The 23,425-nt window shown below is 35.7% G+C and overlaps 1 protein-coding gene across 1 annotated transcript in view; it reads left to right on the top strand.

Annotated features, from left to right (window-relative positions):
- Positions 1 to 23,425, top strand: part of LOC145689995 (uncharacterized) — a 690,354-nt gene that overhangs the window by 170,064 nt on the left and 496,865 nt on the right. The window contains exon 5 of the mRNA XM_081764461.1: positions 21,381 to 22,701. Coding sequence (XP_081620587.1) covers positions 21,381 to 22,701 — 1,321 coding nt within the window. The remainder of the gene's footprint in view (positions 1 to 21,380; positions 22,702 to 23,425) is intronic.

The following is a 23,425-nucleotide window of genomic DNA, read 5'->3' as shown; positions in this document are numbered from 1 at the left end:
TTTTTTTTTTTGTCCAGTTTGATGTCTTCGTCTCGCTTTGCAAGAAATTGATATTCAAAACTGGAATTTTCCTTTCAAATAAAATAATAGTCTGTCTTTGGATTTGCTTTGCAAATCATGTTATGACTATTATTTGATTACTTCAGTAATATAACCTAGGTTTCTATCATCATATTGCAATAATATTTTTCGTATAAGGAAACCTTTCATACACTATTCGTTTGCACGTGCTTAAAATCATTTAAAGTTTCTTCATTATGTAAATGTAATTTCGTGTTTATATTCGATAACTCCCTATTAATTTTAAATAATTTTATAGATAAAAATATTATAATGAGAGGTGACATTACAGCACTTGTAATAGATATTATTAATAGCAATGACATTGGGTCATTAGAAATTTGTAAAGATGGAGTGTAGGCATTTACAGTTATATTTTCTATTTGCTGCGCTAAAGATTCCAACTTATTCGAAAGAGTATCCATATGAGGAGAAAAACGAAATAATAGGTTGTGTACTTTACTAATGCAAAAAAAATAACATTAATTAATCTAAAATGCAATATGTATATGTATATATATATCAGTTTTAGCTAATGTCTCTAACGAAAAATTTTTTATTCTGGGGGGGGGGAATGGGAGGGGATTCCGAATCGAAATGACGTCCTATTCTACCCCAAAGATAGATGAAAGAGACAACACAATGTTACAAGAGTACTAAATCGTATTCAATGTTCGAAAAATGAAGGTTTGAACTACATTTCTGCAGCTTGATTTTGCAGCTTTTAGCTTAAGGTTTGGTTGAGTTTTAGGAGAGCGCCTTATACTCGCTCACCCACAAAGAATACTATTTAGTACAAATAGACCACACCAACATATAACCTAACTTAAACCGTATTTACAGAGGGGAAAAGGGAATGAAATAAAAATATTCTAACTTACTCTTTTCTTTCATGAATTTCACTAATTATGTTATTTAAGTTATTTTGATAATTTAGATATAGACTTCTTCTTGCACAATTATGCTGTGTTTCACTGGTTGCATATTTCCAAGGATGACGTTTGTCTCTTCTTGTCCTTTGTTAGCATTTTCATTTGCTGTTGAAGATTGCAGCGGCTTTAATCGACGTACTTCTATCTCATCTTGGACATCAGCTCCTTTTGCATTTTTAAAAGAAACAAGATATTTGTTTGAGCTAGGCAAACGTGATAGTATCACACCTTGCTTGTCATAACGGAAATCAAATGCTGCTGGTATTCCTTTATGTCTTGTTACATTTTGAATTAGAACCTTTTGTCCAGGGTGAAATTGTGTTTGTGCATGATGGTCTTCGTATTTCTCCAATTGCTTGAGACAACTTTTATACATATTCTGATAGGCATCATCTCTCGCGAGACGCATCGTTTCCAACCGTTCGATATTTTCTTCCTCTTGAATTTTAGTATTAAACTGGAGATCAAAAACAATCTTTGCTTCAAATCCATGGAGCAAGTAGAAACTCGAATATTTAGTAGTTTGATTCTTCAAATTATTTAATCCAAACACAATTTGCGGTAACATAATGTCCCAATTATTTCCAGTTGATTTGATGTAGTGACGTAACGCTCTTTGAATTGTGTCACTTGTTTTCTCAGCCAAATTGAGAGAATAATGTGAATTAACTGGAATGAATTTCAATTCTATTCCCAATAATTTCGCTAATTCTGACATGATCTTAGATTTATGAGATGGAAGACGGTCTAGTATTAAGGATGATGGTGCCCCGTACCTTAAGATGAGTTTATTATAAATAGCAGTCGCAATAGTGTCTCCCGTTAAATCCGGTATGCTTTCAGCTATGACATATCTTGTACACGCATCACACATAATTAAAATATACTTGTGACGATATGTAGAAGATGTTGGAAAGGGGCTGCATTGATCAATTGTGACTACTGAAAATGGGGCCGCTTTTGGAAATATTTGAGGTTTAATAGTAGCTACTTGGCTTCCTCTTTTATTCACTTGACAAGAAACACATTGTCTAATTTTCTGACGAAAGTAATTGCGCATGTGTGGAAAATACACCTTTTGTAGCGCTAATTGATATGTACGATTCTGGCCTGCATGCGCTGCGGCTGACGGATGAGCGTGCAATAAGTTAAAAATTTCATCTCTCATTTTGAATGGAATACACAATAAATGCTTCGTGATATTTCCAAATCTATGTGCATGGTATAACTTTCCATCAATTAATTGAAATGCTCTAGCTTGCCGTTCGAGCCTGTAGTCTTCTCCTTGCTTATTTTCCTGTAAGCATCTGTATATGGGTCCAAAATAAGGGTCCGTCTTCTGTATTTTTCCAATGTTTTCGGGTGCTTGGAAATTTACTAAACATCTCTCTTGGTCCAAATCTTCTAATAACAGGTCTCCCGGTTGTGGGGGAACAACCGAAATGCGACTCATCGAGTCTACAGGGTTATTCTCACTGCGAACATGAACAGGGGTAAAATCATACTCCGACAAAATTAAACTCCAACGAAGTAGTTTGGGCGGTAGATTAGCTGCTGTCTTGAGGTAGACTAATGCTCGGTTGTCTATTTTCAAATAAAAATGCCTTCCTATTAAATAATATTTAAATGCCTTTACTGCGGCTAATACGGCTAGCAATTCCTGTTCTATTGTTGAAAGTTTCTGCTCTGTTGGTGTCAAAAGCCTCGAATAATAACCAATGGGAGTCCAATCTTGTAATTTTTTGTCCGTACACTGCGTACACATTGCAGAAATTCCGATTTTGGATGCATCTGTCCATAAACACAAAGGTTTGTCTGGCCGGTAAGGAGCTAGTATTGGTGCTTCTAAAAGTTTCTTCTTTAATGTCTCAAATGCCTGTTGGTGAGTAGAGTCCCAACTAAATTTTACGCCCTTTTTTAATAACTTTTGTAAATTTTGTACTACTTCCGCGTAATTAGGTAAAAATTTCCTTACAAAATTGCACAAACCGAGAAACGATCTAACGTTCTTCGTCGATTTTGGGACAGGATAAGTTTCAATTGCTTTTAACAGCCGATCTGAGATTTGGTAGCCATAACGCGACACTTTGTGTCCGAGCGCTAAAATTTCTTGAAATAAAAATTGAGATTTTTCTACTGAAATTCTAAGTCCTGATTTTCTAAGACGTTTAAATAGATCTCTTAAAATCTCAATAATTTGTTCCTGTGAGTTGGAAAAAATGTACAAATCGTCTACATAACAGGCTATGTTTTCTGGATGGAGGTTAGCCAACACCATAGACATGAATCTATTGTACACAGCACCACTATTTACAAATCCTTGGGGAGTAACACAATACTGAAATGTCCCAAGTGACGGTAGAGAAAAGGCAAAATATGGACGAGAATCTGGTGTTAATTCTATATTAAAGTATGCTGAAGAGACGTCCAAATTTACATACCAAACATGTCCAGCCATGGAAGAAATTATATCATGTATAGGTGGTAAAGCCAAGGAATGATGAACCACTTTTGAATTCAACATTCGCATATCAGCTATTTTTCTCAACTTTCCCGATGGTTTTCTCAAAAATAACACTGGCGAATTAAAAGGAGAATTAGACCTTTCCACAACACGTTGCTGAATTAAAGTATTCATGTATTCACGTACTTCTGATTGCAAGGCTTTCGGAATTTGATATTGTTTGCGAGAGGTAGGTAACTCTGACTTTAGTTGCACCCTGTATTGATATCCTCTCGCACGGCCTAATTTATTTGGATTCCAGGTAAAAATATCGGCAAATTCCCAACATAGATCTATTACTTTTCGTTTATATTCCGGACTAGCTTTTTCTCCTATTTTCAATTTTGAAGCATCAAATAACCTTTGACCTTCTTCCAAAAATTCATGATTTATGTAATCGTCATCTTCTAATGCGGTAATAACATCTGTCGGTTGAATATATACGTCTTCTGCCTTACCAACTACAAGATTAGTATTCAATACTACCTTATGTGCTAATGGATTTATTATTTCAATAACTGGAGACTTATCTGACACAAGAGCTCTCGGAATTAAAATTCCTAACCTTTCCGGTAATTCTTGATTCGGTTCAAGAACAATTTCTTTATGTGACCTAGATTGTTTTAATGTAAGTGGAACGATAACCTTAGATCTCGCTGGTAACATAGATCTCTTCTTTACAACAAATTTAGGTGCAAGAGCTTCCTCAACTAAAAAGAATACGAAATTCGACACATTATGCTCCTTATTTACATCAATTTCTGTATTCTTGGGTGGTAATCCAAACCTAGTTAACGTTAAAAGATTCTTTCCTAGACACAAGTTAGCTTGGTGAAATATTAAGAAATCGTTTCCTATTAACACTTTCGGTTTAAAATGTTCCAAGACACGAAACTTGTGGTGAAAAGTCCTTCCATTAATGCAAAATCTAACAATTACCATATATTTTATAATTACTGGGTTCTGAGATACACCCGACACTTTAGTCTGTGTTTCAATAAGTGTTACATTTCTGGGCAACAATGATTTTTCTATGATGCTAATAGTAGAAGCAGAATCAGCAATAGCATTAACTGTCTTAGAATTTACGTCTATAGGAAACTTAGCTATTTCGTTTTCTATATTTAAAGGGACTTGAATGAATTCCTTTTTTGATTTCCATTCGTTATATGTGACTAGATTATCTTTCTGTTGACGGTTTTGATTATTAGGCTGTACTTTGTTATTCTCCGAACATGCACCGCCGTTATGCACGGATGAACTCAGTTTAAACCTTGCGTTTGAGATGCATTTGCGTTTGAAACCTGCATATTTTGATAAGTAGGAACTACATATTGGGGAAAGCTTTGTTGTACTGGTACCATTTGTGGAATGCACAGATTTCCCTGTGACATACAATTTGGGTCATTAACTACTGGTAATTGCCAAGTTTGATACATCTGGGGTACAAATGACTGTTGTGGGTAGTAGTTATTTCGACCTCTACTTTTAAAATTATTTTTACCCCTAAAGACTTTTCCTCTATATGAACCTGTTCCAACACTATTTTGTGACTGATAATTATTTTGTCTATAATTTCTCGAATTTCCTCTGAAATTTCCACGAAAATTTCCTCTATGGAAACCTCTGTTGTTCTGATTAAAATTTTGTTTAGCAGAATTATTTCCCTGTGTTATCTGGACATTAGTTTCCTCACATTGTTTTTGTGTATCCTCAAAATTTTCCATTTTCAACGTTAATTGTTCTAGTTGTTTCTGGACATTCTCCATTGCCTGCGATATTTTGTCATGTTCTTTGTTATTCCGTTCCGACCCACTAGTTTCAAATTTATTGTCGTCCTGTTTAGTCACTTTCGCAACCTGCGAACTAGATCTTATATTAGTACGCGATCTCCTATTTTGACGCAAAACTATATTATCTTCATCTTCATCTGACTCGGATAATTCGGCCTCACTTGATTCTGATGATGTTTCAGAATCCGACGACATATATTTACGCAATTTTCCCAATTTACGCAACTCCTTTTTCATTGATGAATTTAGTCTAGCATGAAGCTCGTGTTTCTTCCTATTTTTCACCCTATACCTATTTGTTTCGAGATTATTCAAGGCTTGAATAAACTCGTCCAATGAATTAAATTGCTGCACACCTACTCTTTCTAAAAAGTATGGCTTCAAACCGTTTGTCAAAATAGAAATAATCTGAGCTTCCGTTAATGTAGGTGCTCCTTTATCCATTAGTCCTAACACATCGTATATGTAACTTTGTACCGACTCATGTTTCTTTTGAATTCTATTTTGAATTTTGGCAAAGATATCTACATTCTCTTTCGGTGTTTTAAAACACTTTTTTACTTCTTCCTTAAATGTGTCATATGACTTAGAATTTAACTGCTTTCTATTTATAAAAACACGTAATCTTTCTTTATCTTTTCCTGCAAAACACGTAATTACTAAATCTTTAGCCTCATCCGGGGATAATTTGTTTAGCTTTATAGTATCGTCAAATGCAGAAAAGAATTGCTGAATAGTTATTTCTTTCGGATCATATTTAGGAAAAGGAAAAGCATTGCTATACACATTTACAATAGGTCGTGAATTTTGGTTGGGTGTTCCAGACTGAGAACTAGATTGAGAAACATTATGGGAGGGAGATAGAGGGGTCGCCATGTCTGATCTTAATTTCACCCTACGTCTGCTCGTAAGTTTTATAAGAATAATATTTAATTTTTGAACGTGATATCTGTACTGAAACTAACTTCGTTTTTCAAGATAACCTTCGCACACGCTAATGTCTACATAAGCATTTCCTGTTTCAATGCACTGCAATACGATATCCTAAGAATGCCTGACATATGAAAAACGACTCAAACATGAACGCAAAACGTATCTATATGTATATGTAATATTTCTTTGTTGTAAGTTACCACATAATTCTCTATAGGAAATGGTATGCACATATTCAAACATATATATCAGCACCATCCTGGATAATAACAAATCTGATATCCCATGTAATTTTTCTCTGCATGATTTAATTCCTTACTCATATATGTGTGGCTTCGGGATCGATATCTATATTTTAAACGGAAAATTGTTCTATAACGTGTTTCTAACAGGGGCGCTAGCCACAAAATTCGGCGCTTATTCCACCATAACATATGCCAACATATTGGACCGAGAATCCGGACGTTGACATATACAATTTTATCCACACACAACTCAATGTATTAATAACCATAATAGCATGGGGGCAATTTGAAGAGTTATCTTATAATAAACTTAACCATTAAATTTTAGGTAGAGCAAAATTTGATGATGATGGTTTAGATTGTAGAAATAAAAGTAGAGATATCAGATCAGAATATTACCCAAAGTCTGGTGTTGAGGCCTTACGTTAAAATTTATAATAACTGTCATAATGAATTTCGAAGATAGGATAAGAATTAAACGAATTTTGAGACAAGGTCGAATAATAAAGTGTGACATCAATTAGCAACCAGCATTGTACTCACCCAGACTTTGACGAGTGAAGATTTTAGAGATGTCGATCCTTCTAGTCAGACGGTCACTTCAGAACTCTCTTTAGTTCTCAACTCTTTTTCGTCCACCTACCTTTTCTTCCTCGTTTTGGTAGCGACATTTCTTCCGCTTACCATTACATTTTTAGAGTTACTTCATAACGTGAAGTAGGAAGTCTTATTATTTCCTTGATACATTGCTGCATAACATATTTTTATATTTCCTATTTAGAAGAATGTTTTAACTAGACATAGTTTTAAATTATTATGAGACTTCCTTGATTTCTTTGCATGTGTGAATGACCTACAGCACCAGACTGGGGATTGAATTTTATTTGCATTTAATATAACAAGGTTTACAAAATATTAAGCCAAAACCAATGAAATATTAATCGCCCTTCACCAAAATGCTTTAGTCATATTACAATACTGTCTAGTGTTGTCCAGATACTTACAGCAGCAGCAGAAAAGAAAGAAAAGAAACTCGAAAGATTAAAAAAAAGTATTTGAATTTCGCTCGTAAACAATTGTTGCTTAGTGAGTAAAGGTTTTCCTTGTTGGTGTTTCACCACAACACTCGCGGAACCGGGATTCGTGCCAGCCATCTTTCAGACTTTGAAAGCAGAACACCCGTCCACAGTTGAGTTGGCGACATAATTACTGCGCATGTTTAGTGTTTATTTCTATTGTTTCATTAGCAACACTCGATTGCAGTATTATTAGATAATCCGTATTATATTTTTGTCATTTATAATAATATAGTAGTTTTATATGAAGCTTCATAGTAAAAGTAATAATGCAATCACATGAACTATTTTGCGGAGGAGTACAAGCGTCGGTAGGACAACAGCAAATCAACGAGATTTAGTTTCACGTGGCTTTGTTTATCGCAGTTTAAGCTTAGGCCAAACAATGTATAGATCAAAAATAAATCGACCCGCATTTCTTTCGGAAAATAGGTTAAGGGGGCAAAGGGCCCTTTTCCAAAAAAGGGGTCGATTGATTAAAAATGCCACTTTAAAGAAACAAAATTCTGCCGATACAAAGGTGACTTCAAAGTAGGAAATACAGGTTTTGTAGTTTTTGCGAGAAAAGGGTTGCAATGGCAATGCTTCCTTCGATCTGACAAAGGACCCCACACAATCCTTATGGAAATTGAGTTTCTGTGGATTGCTTGAAACCGTGATATGTTGTAGATATGTTGTTCCTGAGAAAAGGTCTCAATGGGCACAACCACAAATCGCTGATCGTTTGGCCATTACAGGGGAACTTTTTTTTTTTTTTTTGAAAACAGCCGAAGATAACGACATTCTGGATTTCGGTAAAAATGACTGAAACCGTAATATGTTGCAGATATTGTGATCCTGAGAAAAGGTCTTAATGGGCAAAACCATCTATCACTGATCGTTTGGCCACTACGAGGCCACTTTTTTGAAAGTAGCCGAAGATAGTTATATTCTGGATTTCAATGAAAAAGACTGAAACTGTGATATTGTAGATGTTGTGATCCTGAGAGAAAGTCTCAATAAGCACAATCACCAATCAATGACCGTGTAACCACTACAGGGACTTGAAAACAGCAGAAGATAACATTATTCTGGATTTCGGTAGATTTGCTTGAGACCGTGATATGTTGTACATATTGTAATCCTGAAAAAAAAAGCCTCGACAGGCGCAGCCACCAATCAATGACCGTTTGGGCATTATAGAGCCACTTTAAAAAAAGAAAGAAAAGAATAAAGAAAAAAGAACAGAAGGTAACGGTATTCTGGATTTCGGTGGAAGTGCTTGAAACCGTGATATGTTGTAGATATTGTGATCCTGAGAAAAGTCTGAAAAGGAACAATTACCCATGACTAACCGATTTGCCACTATAAGGCCATTCTTTTGAAACGAGCAGGAAGTAACGACATTCTGGATTTCGGTGGAATTGCTTGAAACAGTGATATGTTGTAGATGTTGTGATCCCGAGAAAGTCTCAATGGACGCAACTACCAACCAGTGACCATTTGGCAACTACGAGTCCACATTTTTTAAAACATCAGGAGGTAAGGATACTCTGGCATTTTGGTAGAATTGTATGAAACCCTGAAAAGTTGTATCCTACAACCCGAAAAGGGATGGGGAGAGTATCGACCAACATCATTTAAGCATAGACAACATTCAGATGTTCATCTTGCGGGACAATGGAAAACCCTGCAAAGCCTTAGACAATTTTTCTCAGTATCACGACATCTGCAACATATCACAGTTTCATTCATTTACACCGAAATCAAAAATATCATTATACCCGGCTGTTTTAAAAAATCTGTACCTGTAGTGGTCAAACGTTCATAATTCAATGATTGTATCCATTAAGCCTTTCTCATGATGAAAAGATTTTCAACATATCTTAGTTTTACTCAATCTTACCGAAATCCAGAACATCGTTATACTCGGCTCTTTCAAAACAGTGGCCTCATAGTGACCAAACGGTCAATGATTAGTGGTTGTGATCATTAAGACCTTTTCTCAGGATCACAATGTCTACAACATATCACAGTTTCAGTCATTTTCATCGAAATCTAGAATATCATTATATTCGACTGTTTTCCAAAAGTGGACCTGTAGTGACCAAACGATCAGTGATTGGTAGTTACGTCCATTGTGATTTTCTCAGGATCACAATATCTACAACATATCACGGTTTCAAGCAATTCCACCGAAATCCAGAATAGTGTTACCTTCTGCTGTTTTAATAAAAAGTGGTCCTGTAGTGGCTAAACGGTCAGTGATTGGTGGTTGTACTTATTGAGACTTTTTCTCAGGAACACAACATCTACAACATACCACAGTTTCAGTCCTTTTCATTGAAATCCAGAATATAACTATCTTTGGCTGCTTTCAAAAAAAGTGGCCTCGTAGTGGCCAAACGATCAGTGATAGATGGTTTTGCCGATTAAGACTTTTTCTCAGAATCACAATATCTACAACATATTACGGTTTCAGTCATTTTTACCGAAATCCAGAATGTCGTTATCTTCGGCTGTTTTCAAAAAAAGTGCCCCTGTAGTGGTCAAACGATCAGTGATTTGTGGTTGTGCCCATTGAGACTTTTCTCGGGAACAGTATATCTACAACATATCACAGTTTCAAGCAATTTCACAGAAATCCGATTTCCGTAAGGATTGTGCGGGGTCCTTTGCCATTTCGAAGGAGGCATTGCCACTGCAACCCTTTTCTCGCAAAAACGACAAAACCTGTATTTCCTACTTTGAAGTCATCTTTGCATCGGCAGAGTTTCGTTTCTTTAAAATGGTTCTTTAAACCAATCGGACCCTTTTTTGAAAAGGGACCCTTTACCCTTTAACCTATTTTCCGAAAGAAATATGGGTCGATTTATTTTTGATCTAATATATACGTGCCAAGTTTGAAGAAAATCGAATGACGAGAACCCTTGTGAAGCTACCTGCTTTACACTTTCACTTTTTAAACGACGGGATTTTGCCCCAAAATCTTCAATTCCTTCTCGGAGCGACTTTGGTCAGCATTGAAGACATTAGCAGCTGAAATGTCATCAGTGATCATAAGATTACGTACTAAAATAGACTATAACATGTATCTCCATGTGACCTTCTAGTGGCTGTATCTCCTAAACCCTTTGAGCTTTGCAGTTAAAAGTTTCCTAATATATTGAGCTCACTTAGTACTACTCTATTACGTATGTCTTGAGCAACTCAGTGTTTGCTCAACAACTCTCGCTTTGAGAAACCTGACAAAAAAAACTGGAAATGATTCCCTATATAGCCTCTACGATATGTGTGTTACTCGGTAAGTAATGTCAGTGCTTACCAGTCAATTTCCATGGTTACCAGTCAATATTTTCAAGTCTGTATCCTTCGCTTCCCTCGCTACCCAACAGTTTATTTTATGCGAAATGATAAAATGAAGTAACAACTTACTGCTTCAGTCGTCACAAATACTAAAAACCAAAAAGAAGTTTGATTCTGATGCTGGTGATGTATAGAATGCCTGATTTTCTTCATGCACATCGAAAGTAAATATGGTTACTTATAAGTTTCCGAAATGATATATTGTATTGATTTCTATTGTATTGTAATGTATTTGGTATGTAATGAATCGAGCCTGAGTAAGTGAACGGGTAACGTTCTTCCCTGTAATCCAAGTTTTTGATTTTAATCCCGCCTATTATAAGTTACATAGTTATTCTCATGTCCAAGAGTTGAATACTGGGATGATAGGCCTATTTTTTATAATTAAAACCCGACCATATTCTGTCTCAAAAATTCCATGCCATATTCATTGTTATATTTTCATCTTCCAGTAAAAGAGATCCTTGTGGCTACATCTAGATAATAATAATAAAATAAGATAAAATTTTACGTCCCCCGGTAATGTCCATTAGGCTAAAGGAGGCAAATGATTAATGAATTTGAATAATAATGAAAATATTGTATAATGAAAATTTGGTGTGAAACTCGAGAATCCTGTGAAAACTCATGTACGTTGTTCTCCATCTCAAACTCACTTGACCTGCAACCGAACCAGTGACCCCTAGCAGCAAAGTTGAGTCATCGTACTTCTTTATAAAATAATACTATTGTAACAGATCCATTTTTCTGATTTTCATAAAATTTTATTATATTTTTATTAATTTTTTTAATTTTAAAATTGGTGTTTATTTATTTCTGAAAATCTACAAACATCTACTTTTTTCTTTTTCATTATGTTTTCTACATGTTTTTTTGACAAGCTTATCATTTTTCTTACAGTTTACGAACAAATTTATTCAATTCAAAATTATTCGACATTCAATTAAAATATCAACAGGCATAAATGAGGAATGGGACAATAATTGCTAACAGAAAAATATAATAATTTGAATAAAATTGTAAAAAAATTTATTAATTTGTTGTGAATTTCATTTATTTTACGCCAGTTTGAAACTATGAAACTTGCCTCTACATCATTACGTTTTTAAGATAATGAATGAGCAAGCATATAAACATTAATAAGTAATGTTAATTTCCTATATGGAAACATTATGTTTCTGAAGTTTATTGTAAACGGAGAAAATTCACTTCATTTATAAATTATTTCGTTTTAGATATTAAGTTTTATTAAACGCAATACTGTACTTATTTCCAACAGTAATTGTAAATTGGCCATTAAAACCGATGGTTAATTAAATTACCAGAATTATTTTCATAAACTCGTTTATGTTTGCCATATGCTTTAAAGTAAATGTTGCCATGGAAACCGCTGAGCGACCTCGATACACTTCAATACAAGAAAACAAATTGAGTTCTGGATTTTGTAACTCGTGTAGGTTTTTGAAAATGCCATCACTAAAAGTATTTCACTTCCAGATTGAAATATTTAAATTTTGTTGATTTTACAGCTATAAAGCAGTCGAGTGATAGGTTATTTTGGTTTATTAGCTCTAAATTGAGCTTATAACTCAACTATAGCTGAAAATAGCTAATATAACTAGTTCTAGTACGATACTAGTTAAATATTGACTGCTGTAATTTCCGTCCATTGAAGTTAGTGATGCTATTGCGGATTCGTGCTTAATTTACCAGATATCCGTTTGCTGATCCGAAAGTATTTTGGAATAAAGAGATCAGTGGGTGGATCAATTTCCTGTGGACATAGAATTTCTTCAACATCAAAGTAAAGCTAGATTTTACATTTTGGAAATACAACTAAGTACAGTATTTTGTTCCACAAGATTCTATTAATTTTCTGCAGTGACATAAATTACGTCATGGTTCGTATTTCAATCATTATATATTTCCTGTCCCTCGAAAAGTATGGCTACTTCATAGAAGAACTGCATAATATTTTGTGTATTTAAATACAACGTAGTGTTTAGTATTATGTCTAATGTAACTTCATTATGTAATTAAGTAAATTCATTATGTAAAAGAAACAAATCTTGGTAATACAAATTTTTGTTTTGATCATGTATTAAGCGTCGAAATTATGTTAGGTCGCATCAAAGTAAAGCTACTCATATTCAGCTATTCAAGTTATTTGTATTTGGAATGAAATATAAGTTGGCTTACTTGATACTCTTCGTTTACTTATTTTGCTGTGATCAGGGATCAGGTGGGCAGTCAGAAGTTTTTGTTGGGAGTGGTCCAAGCATTGGGAGGGGTAATACTACAAGCCACTACGTCTATGAAGTATTGAACGGGTATTATTCCGCACCCGAAAAAAACGATAAGTAATCGTAAGATACTTCCACTTATATTTACAAATAATGAAATTTTCTTTCTATAAACACCAAATTTTCATGCTACATCAATCATTTCCCTTTAAACATGTATAATTTGATTGAAAAAGTGTACAAATATATGTTGAAGTTAGAATTTTTGGAGGCATCTGGACCCGGGGGACCCCCGTTTTGTTGCGTTCCTATCAGGGACCTCTGTAGAGGATGAGTCCTGGGAATCCGGGACCAGTTCCTAATATTCCCGACTTTTCTGTACATTTAATATAATTTTATGGGTAATTTTACAAATTTTATTATAGTTTATCCTCATATTGATTTTAAACCACTCTCAAAAAAAGTTTTGTATCCCTGCAGAAATAAATTCCTGTGTACGTTCTTGGCTCTGATGGTAATCGTTCAACTAAATTAAATGTAAACAGATCTTATTAGGATTTATTTGTTTTTCACTTTTCACTCATGTATGTGGAAATGGCTCTGAATGTTTAGGTTGAGTTATGCTGTCTGTCCTATAAATAAATAACGTATGATGTGCTATTTGTTTAATGGAATAATTATTGAATAGTTATTAAAGAGTAAAAATTGTGGGCCATTCATTTGTGTATTGTAGATGCATGTATGCTGTGAATAATTAATTAAAATGAAATGAAATCTTTGAGTTTTACGTCCCACGGTTATGCCGGTTAGGCTAAAGGAGACGGTGATGATGAGTAATGAATGAAATGGTGGAATGAAGAAAGTGGGAGGAAACGGGAGAACCCCGAGAAAACCCACGCACGCGGTGTTTGTCTACCACAAAGTTCACTTGGCGAGGGCTGGGATCGAACCCGGGACCCCAAGCACCAGAGGTGAACGCTCTACCACTGAGCCACCGCGGAATAATTAATTAATAATACTTGAAGTATAGAAATGGTTTTTGAAAGACAATGATTCTGGTAAGTTCATGACACTATTTTGAAGTAATTTATTTGATCTAAAAAGTAAATGAACTGTTTCAAAGTGAATGTTGCTTAACATAAATACTTGATTGGCATGAAGGTATCAGCAGTGCCATCTGTTAGAGAAAGATTTAATTACTATGTTTCCTAGAAAAGTCATTCTTTGCGATATACAACAGCACAATGTTGAAAAGAGATTTCTTCGTATTGAAGTTATTTAAATTATTTATTTATAGCAGTGATTGCCAAAACATCACTAAGTAGCTCGCGGGTACATTTTCGATAGGTTGCTATAACGCCTCGGTTGGACACATATTGGCCTGTTGATTTCATATTTACTAGCAATGTAAGTTTATAGGCAATAAACAAATGTAAGTTTTTCTTTTTTCTTTTTCTTTTTTGCTTTTTTTTAAGTTGGTTGTTCTTTTGTTTGGTAGGATTTAAAAGCGATACGACATCTCAGAAGCCTCATAAGTTTGGCGACCACTAATCTATAGAGAAAGTTAGCATCGAAAACTCAATAGTGTACTGAATGCGATATGGACGGCTTAGAAACAGAATACGCTGTTTAAAAACAAATATCTTACTTGTGATTAAACGTTATGCTTTAAAATATTGATTGGGACGAAAAGGAACCTATTCAGTATTGACTGTACACTTTTATTATTTATTTATCTTTCTCTGAAGCGTGCGTTTAAGTTACTAGCTTTTAGGAAGAAATTGCAGTACCGTACTTTATTTATCTCCGATGTAATTAGGTAGTATTTCCCATTTATGATTCACTATACCAAACGGTGTTATTTCCTATATTTAATTATCCACTTTCTGTTTACATATTAGTACTAATTGTTGAACAGTGTTGTTTATGTCAATACACACACTAGTAAGAAAAAACTGAGTAAAACATTGTCATTCTTTCAGAATGAAACAGAAATTGTACTCCAATTATTTTCTTTAAATGAATTGATTCAATTTAAAAAATCAAATTAAAATTTTAAAACTTTAAAATGAATTATACAATCGTATCAAACAGCAGAGTCCCCTGGCGTTGAAGGATGAAGATTTAAAATTGGTGTACATGTTGACATTCACTTGGCGACACAATCGGCATGCGTTTGGGTATCTATTCATCTTTCATAATCAACCTGTCTGAAAATAGTCTTCTTTCTCTTCTCATGATAAAACATAGAATTGCAAATGGACACGTGTTGTTGCAGTATTTTAGCCAAATGAGTTTATGGAGAATCAACTCACGTTGTTTTAGTACATAACCCAGATCCTGTAGATACAGAGGTTGATTCAGTTATATTGAGCTGAATTCAATGTGCAACTGTACCGCGCACACTCAATCAATCACCATGACATTGGCATGAGTTAAGAAACAGTTTCTCGTTAGTCACGCAGTACAGTAATGTCGTTGAGCGTAGTCCGAAGCTGAACATATTCTGAAAGGGGTTCATAGCTTTTTCCGACGCTAAGTTCACGGCTTCGCGCATCGTAGAAGTATGTAAAGTGCGTAATTTTCATCTAAGTTGTGCCACTGTGGGTCGCATTAAACAGAAATATGCGACACAGAGTCTTGAACACACCACACCGACGCGAGCAGCTAGAAACAGGCCTCCAGTGAGAAGGACCCCACTGCTAGTGTGTGTGGTTAGGTGTATGGCGACCTCCAAAAATCCACACACACAGTGTGCGATATCCAGCAAATGCCATACACTATATATAACAATTACTGCGTCATTCACAGTGATTTGCACATCACAGTGAAACCACGTCATATGGCTGAGCGATACGACGTGGATTTTTGTTACACTTGATGAGGCGTGGATTTACCTCACAGATTCTGGTAAAGTTCGTGCCATTCCATACAGAGAGAGTTTCCCAACAGGGTTAATGATTGTGGCTGGTTTCTCGCACGAGGGCAAACTCCATCTCCATACAGGGAGTAAGGTGGAGCAAAATATCAAAATTAACGCTGCGTACTACCGGCCTTATATAATAACTGAAATGTACCATTAAAACCCAGCATTGTATGGACTTTTGACTGAAATGTACCTGCATGAAATCCTAGCATTGTACGGACAAGACGGGAACCAGGTTAAACAACACCAAAACAAGTCATCCAGCCACACGGCGAAAACATCGCTGGAATTCTATCGTTGTATGGAACAGGAAACTGGAATTTCGACAATTACCTTCTCCGACATCCCTGTCAAGAGTCCAGATGCCAGTCCAATGGACTACTGTGGTTTTGGACTCCTCAAACGGCGCCTGTCCCATTGTCGAGTTGGCACCGTATCAGGCCTGTGGAAACCTGGAAAGAGAAGTGGGAACCAATACCCATAGTCCAGCTGCAACGCAGTCTCCTGCAATGAAAACTCCGACGCCGGGCAGTAGTCAGTGGAGGTGGCCTGCAGATCGAACACAATCGGTGGTAAAAATACGGCATTTGTGGCCTGCAGATCGAACACAATCGGTGGTAAAAATACGGCATTTGGGGCCTGCAGATCGAACACAATCGGTGGTAAAAATACGGCATTTGGAGCCTTCAGATCGAACACAATCGGTGGTAAAAAATACGGCATTTGGGGCCTGTAGATCGAACACAATCGGTGGTAAAAATACGGCATTTGGGGCCTGTAGATCGAACACAATCGGTGGTAAAAATACGGCATTTGGGGCCTGCAGATCGAACACAATCGGTGGTTTAGAAAAAAAATACGGAATTTACTAGGGAAGAGGCACATTGAAATTCGCCTTCTTATAACTGAATCAACCTTTGTATATGCATTCATTGAATACGTTATAATATGTTTCTTAACGCCATATTTCTCTTTTATCCCATTGATTAAAATGGGGATTTTTTAAAAAAATCTGTTTTCTTTGAAACGAACTGTTAATGATATGATTTTATTGATTCCCACTTCAAGTTTTGTTAAATGTTCCTTACTTCCTGAAAATGAATTTTCATTACATGTAAACTTAACAATACAAAATCAAATTTTATTTTTTGTTTTAGTATTAAATATAACAAAATTTAATTTTCACAAAGTAACAGGCATTCGAAGAAGAAATCACTAAATAAAACCAGTAAAATTCCATTTCGTTTCAAATACAACGAAGATGTTTTCCTACACAAATCTTTGAAATGAAAAATGAAATATTTCAGTTTAACGTCCCACGATTATGCCCTTTAGACTAAGGGAGACGATGATTAAAGCAAATGAATGATGGTGGAATGAAAAATGGGAGGAAACGGGAGTACAACGAATATGTTGATGTCTACCACAAATTTACTTTGCCAGGGACCCCACGCACCAGATGTAAGAGCTCTACCACTAAGCCATCGTATCCTCCGATACAAATTAATGAACTAAAAACAAAGCCACTTGTATTTCACACCGTTAAAATAAGCCAAACTAGCTTCAAGGAACCTATTCAGAAATGGAAGACGCAACAAGGCTCGTTGAAACGTCACAAACTCAATATGGATTATTCACAAAATACTAGTAAAACTTTATTTTGAAAAAGTTCTGACCGACTTTTCACATAATTATAACCCACTAGTTTGAAATGTTATAAACAAAAACAACAGTAATAATACACTACGGAAAATATTTCGAAACTACAATATAACCTAGGGGCGCGGTGGCTCAGTAGTAGAGCGTTCACCTCCGGTGCTTGGAGTCACTGGTTCGATCCCAGCTCGCGCCGACTGGCCTTTGTGGTGGACAAACACCGTGCTCGTGGGTTTTCTCGGGGTTCTCCCGTTTTCTCCCACTTTCTTCATTCCACCATTTCACTCATCTCATTATCACCGTCTCCTTTAGCCTAACCAGCATAATCGTGCGACGTAAAACTTAAAGATCTCATTTCATTTTTTGTAATATATATATCCTGTTTTCTTATGCAACCATAGTAACATTAAAAAACATATGGTTGCCTATAAGCTAGTAGCTTTGCCGTAATTAAGGTTCTTCAACAATTTTTGTGAATAAAGATACCGACAAATATTTTTAAAAAAATGTAGAAAGTAAGCCAAGTAGTGTCTCCAGAATGCTATTATATGAAATAATAATTGTCTCTCAAGACATTTTCTATAGTGTATACATTTCAGTTATGACGTCATGCCCTGGCACCCAATTTCTGATCCATAAAGAAGATTTAGAGTCGGTTATTAGTTATTTTTAATAGTATTCTGTAGATTCTATCTGGCCTACTTTCTACATTTTTTTCATATTTTTCACATTAAGTGATTCATTAATTTTTTTAGTGTGGATAAGTTTACCAAAAAAAGAAAAAGAAAAAGAAACCTAACCCAGCATCCGTTGAGGGATCTCATAGTGGAACTCCAAAGATTACTATCAGATTCTAAAGAAATTTATGTGGAACTACCGAAAAAGCATACTCTTTCTCCCTCCCGCGCAATAAAAATCGATACATCTATATCTAAATTATGGGTAAAGATATCCAGAACATAATAAATATATTGGATTGAAAACTTAATCCTTTTATTGAAGTATGTTTTAAAAAATAAAATAATATATTTCTTTTTAAAAAGCAATTTTGTCTTGATTACAAATTATATTTATATCTGTACTGATTTCACAAGAACCACAATAACCAAACAGGAACCATACTTTTGTTTGAAGAGATCTACACGTGTACAACATAATCAAACAAGAGTTGTACACGAATGTGTATTATCCATTCGATGTGTATATAAGATTTATATTAGTATATATTAGGTAAACTTTCTTCCCTCAAGTTGCTGACATAAGATTTAAATGACCTGCCAACATTACTTCCCTCAGTTCTATGTTTGTTTTAGTTTATCTATTTATGTTTAATTTTTCCTGACCCTCAAAGATGGTTCTTATCTTGTGTCCTTACCCGTAGTACACCACAAATTGACCATCAGTAATTCCATATAGAGCATAATAAACACCAACTTTGAACGATGGCTGATTTCTCTCTATATAGATAGTATGTTGTGATATATTTTTCGATCGATTTGTTTCCAACTTGCTGACAGGTTGCTTTCAAGACCTTATTATTTGAAGACAGATTGCTCTGTTTTGCTACCATTTATAATGTGGTCAGAGAATACGTGAGTGTTTTAAGTGATTGATGTGTATACTATATAATTCAGAGTTACAACTAATACTATACGAATATACACACGTACGGTTATTGTTCATAAAATAAAGCTTTTTTTTTCCATAGTATGCGCAACCATTTTATGGGAATTTTTCTTTCTCAAAAACGGAAAGATATGAAATGAAGTAACATTTCTAGTTTAATGCCCAATGAGAATGTTCTTTATGCTAAAAGAGACGAATAGTTAATGAAAGTGAAATAATTATAAAATAATTGGTAACATGAGAATGTAAGAGGAAATACGAGAACCACAAAAAAAAAAAAAAAAAAAAAAAGCTCACGGAAACAATGTTGTCCAACAGAAACTTACGTGGCCTGGAATTGTATCAGGGATCCCTCACACCAGAGGTGGTGACTCTACTACTGATGGGCTACACCGTTCCCCCTTTTCTTTTTTCAAACTAAGATCCTTAATCAACAATAATAAGAAAAACAAGTTATTTTCGTTTCACATTATAAAACTACGGTGGATTTCCAAAATATTCATATTCAATACTAAATCCGGAAGTAGACATCTATAACTTCCGGCTACAAAAGAGGGATAACATGAATGATAGAACGTAATCCTCTGACGCTGGATCAACATCAATAAGCCACTACTCTCTATTTATTACTGCTTTTTGTCTATGGAGATCAATATTCAAACCGGAAATGTTAATTGATACCAATCACTTCCGCTTGCAATAAAGAAATAAAATCAGAGATGAAGCATGCTCTTGATGACTGAATCCGTATCCAAAACGCTACTTATCGCTATCTATTTTTCATTTTATTCATTATGGATCAGTGTCTTAACCGAAAAATCGTAATTTTCACAATTTTCGGTTTGAACAAATAGTTCAAAATTGAGACAAATCCCATTCTTGGGATGCTGTATCTGTTTTCAAAGTAAATGCTGTCCGATATCTTTTCTGTTATTGTTGTGTGCTTGAAACCGAAAGTACTTGTACATTTCAACTATTTCCGGTTTTGGTAGAGTCACGGGTAGTGATGAAATTTTTCTTTGCTAAAAATCAATTGCTAAAACATCTTTTCGGAATCTATTGCCGTTTTTGTTCTATGGCGATAAACATTGAAACTACAAATAGTTGATTTTTATTACTTCCAGTTTGAATAGAAAATTAATGGAGGAAATAAAACCCAATTCAGGGGTCCTGAATCGATTTCAAAAACTGCGTCTCGAAATCTGTACATCTTCGGTCAGCATGTGAATGAATATTGACCCCTTATACTCTTCAGATAGCTCCCACAGCTAGAAATTATAAGGATTCAGTTCAGGTGATTGGGGAGTCCAAGTATTTTGAAAATCAGTTAATGATGCAATTTTTAACATATATGTTACAAAAAAAAACTCATGACAGATCTCTGAAAATATTCAGGAAATGTGCCTCTGACATTGTTGCTACTTTTGATAAAATATATTCCTGAATAAACCCCTGTTCTTCTTGTCCAAATCTATATTAGGAATGTCGACTGTACTCCGTATTCTTATGGTTGTCAGTACCTGATAATAAGTTGGATTACTACATTGCACAGACCATTAGTTCATACATTGAATATTCTTCCTAACGAATTTTATGCTTCTACTATAAATAGTATTCTGTCTGTAGTAGTCTGTTAAGTAGCGAAAGTAAAATTGAAACGTCTCGGAAGAAAATGGCAAACCTGCCAAGATCATCTATTAATAATCACGCTGGGTACACTGAGAAATAAACATTTTTATTGAAATATTGCTTATAGACTACATATGCTAAAAACCCATCCGTTGCGTTCTCACCCTTCTCTCCCGGAATGCCTCAATTGTAAGCACAACATTAATTTAAAACTCTGTATTTAGTTTTGGAATAAGTTTTTATCTTTTAGAGGTTCAATCCATGTTTACGTCTTGTATGTACATCAGGAAGTACTACAAATCCTGAGTTTAACGATATATTGTACGCGTATATACATCCTGTATATGTACTATATTCTTAGGACTAAATAAATTGAGTATCCAAATATTTATGACATTCTTACTTCTTTCCAGGCTGGATGCAGGTGGCTGTAGTGGAGTAGATGACCTTGATGTGCCTCTTATCTTCACGAACGCTCTTCACGTCGCTGTGGATCACGGAGCCGTAGACGTTGTACGGTTGCTTCTGAAGTACGGGCTGGAACCTGATCAAGGTGGAAGACTCGCTGAGTTCAAAGATATCGTTGGCGAAGGCTTCTTTCCAGTACAACCACACGAAGAGCAAGAAGAACAGACGAAGAAACAAGAGCCAAGAAGAGTTAGTTGGGTGTCGCCTGAACCCAGTCCCAGAAAACGCCGTGGAACGTTTAAAGCAATGACACGTCAAAGGTCGTTTTCTTTAGAGAGTGATGTAGACGTGCGGGCGGCCATAACAACTCAGCTGACTCACGAGCGACGTAGTGTGTCACTGAAATCAAGCCCTCTTCTTCCAACAAGACATCGCCCGCCCACACCAATCCCACCACCACCACCGGTTGCAGAGAGGAGTATTTTCCCACAATTGCGACGTAGTAGTGAGATTATCCAAGGCATTATCTTTAGTCTAGCGTCTCGAGAACCTGATACCAAAGAACAAGGTAGTGCCACGTCTCCTGACAATCAAGTAGACTTTGCCGGTCTTCTTGCGGCCCACGAGCAGCGTAGACTACAAACGTACCAAGAAGATTCGCAAAGTAGTCCAGATGAATCACCGAGCGAAGACGACGATGAATCAGCTCCGACGGAATCCGGAATGACTTCGCCGGAACCTGGTCCTGAACCAGACTCTGATGGGTGCCTTTTACGTATAAATCCCAATCTAAGTCCCGATAAAGCGTCCTCCCTTCGTGACGTATACACAAAGCAATACTTGTTCACTTTACCGGCAATTTTTCTCGCGGTTGTTCGTGGTAACGCGACTTTAGTCTATCTTCTGCTCAAATACGGTGCAGCGGTTAATTTTCAAGATGCTTATGGTAATACGCCGTTACATCTTTGTATGTGCCAAGCAGTTGTGCCGTGGGAATGTGTACTTGACTTAGTGGAACATGGTGCGCAAATTTCTTTACCGAATCACGCCGGTGTTCGAGCATCAGATCTGGCACCTAGTTTGGCCAGACTTCAAGACCAAATGCTGGCTGATTGTTGGGCTGGATTTCAAACCACATCGTGTGATACGGAGGCTCAACCATCTGCTAAACCTACGAAAATATTACGAAAACTACAAGAAGGAAAGCTCAGAGCAAGAGCTGAATCTGAAGAAGTCAGTTCGGCCTCTGCGGAGCTATTGGCTTTCTCGTCAACAGGGTCAGTTCGCAGTAAGAACAGCAGGGGAAGTCCTGATATTAATAACAAGGTAGGTGCTTAATATTTTTTTGCTTATATTTATCTGTATTACTCTAATAACTTTTCCCATAGGTGTCTCTCAATTAATAATCGAGTGTAATTAAAAGCTGAAATTTAGTTTATTATTTTCTCGATAGAGTAGCATTAAGTGTCACCTGCTATTTTTCCATTTTCGCTTTCGAGGGACAATACTGTAATAATGAAAAAGAAAACGAATTCGTGATTTCAAAGGATTTACACATTTCATGGTCCATAGATACCGAAAAAGTTATTTTTACATGTCTATCCGTCCGTCCGTCCATTCGTCCCTATGTGTGTTCACTTGCCCAGAGGCCGTACCGTTCAACTTATCCGCACAAAATTTTAAACTTAAGGTTTTCATAAGATTCGCGAAGGACTTTTTCTTCGGATTTTCTGCACACCTCCAAAACTAAAGATAGTTTACTGAGGGGTGGAAATTGAAAATTGCTGTTTTCTCTAAAATGGCTCTAACGATTTTGTTTAAATTCCATACATCAATATTTCATTAAAACTTTATACTGTATTTTAAGTCGTTTCTCTGGAAAAATCTACAAAGGGGAGTTTAGTCTTAGGGGTGTCCTTTTAGGACGATTCTCTCAAAAACGACTCTGGAGTAGTTTACTCTGGATGGTGAGCTTTTTCGGGCGATTTCCATAAAAACGTCTCAGTCAGTTATATTCACATTTCTTAAATAGTGTTTCATTAATGATCTC

This window comes from Thermobia domestica, chromosome 1 (genome assembly GCF_964235325.1).
Source record: "Thermobia domestica chromosome 1, izTheDome1.hap1.1, whole genome shotgun sequence".
Taxonomy (NCBI): domain Eukaryota; kingdom Metazoa; phylum Arthropoda; class Insecta; order Zygentoma; family Lepismatidae; genus Thermobia; species Thermobia domestica.
The sequence above is the reverse complement of the archived record's forward strand: the minus strand, read 5'-3'. Positions and strand labels throughout refer to the sequence as shown.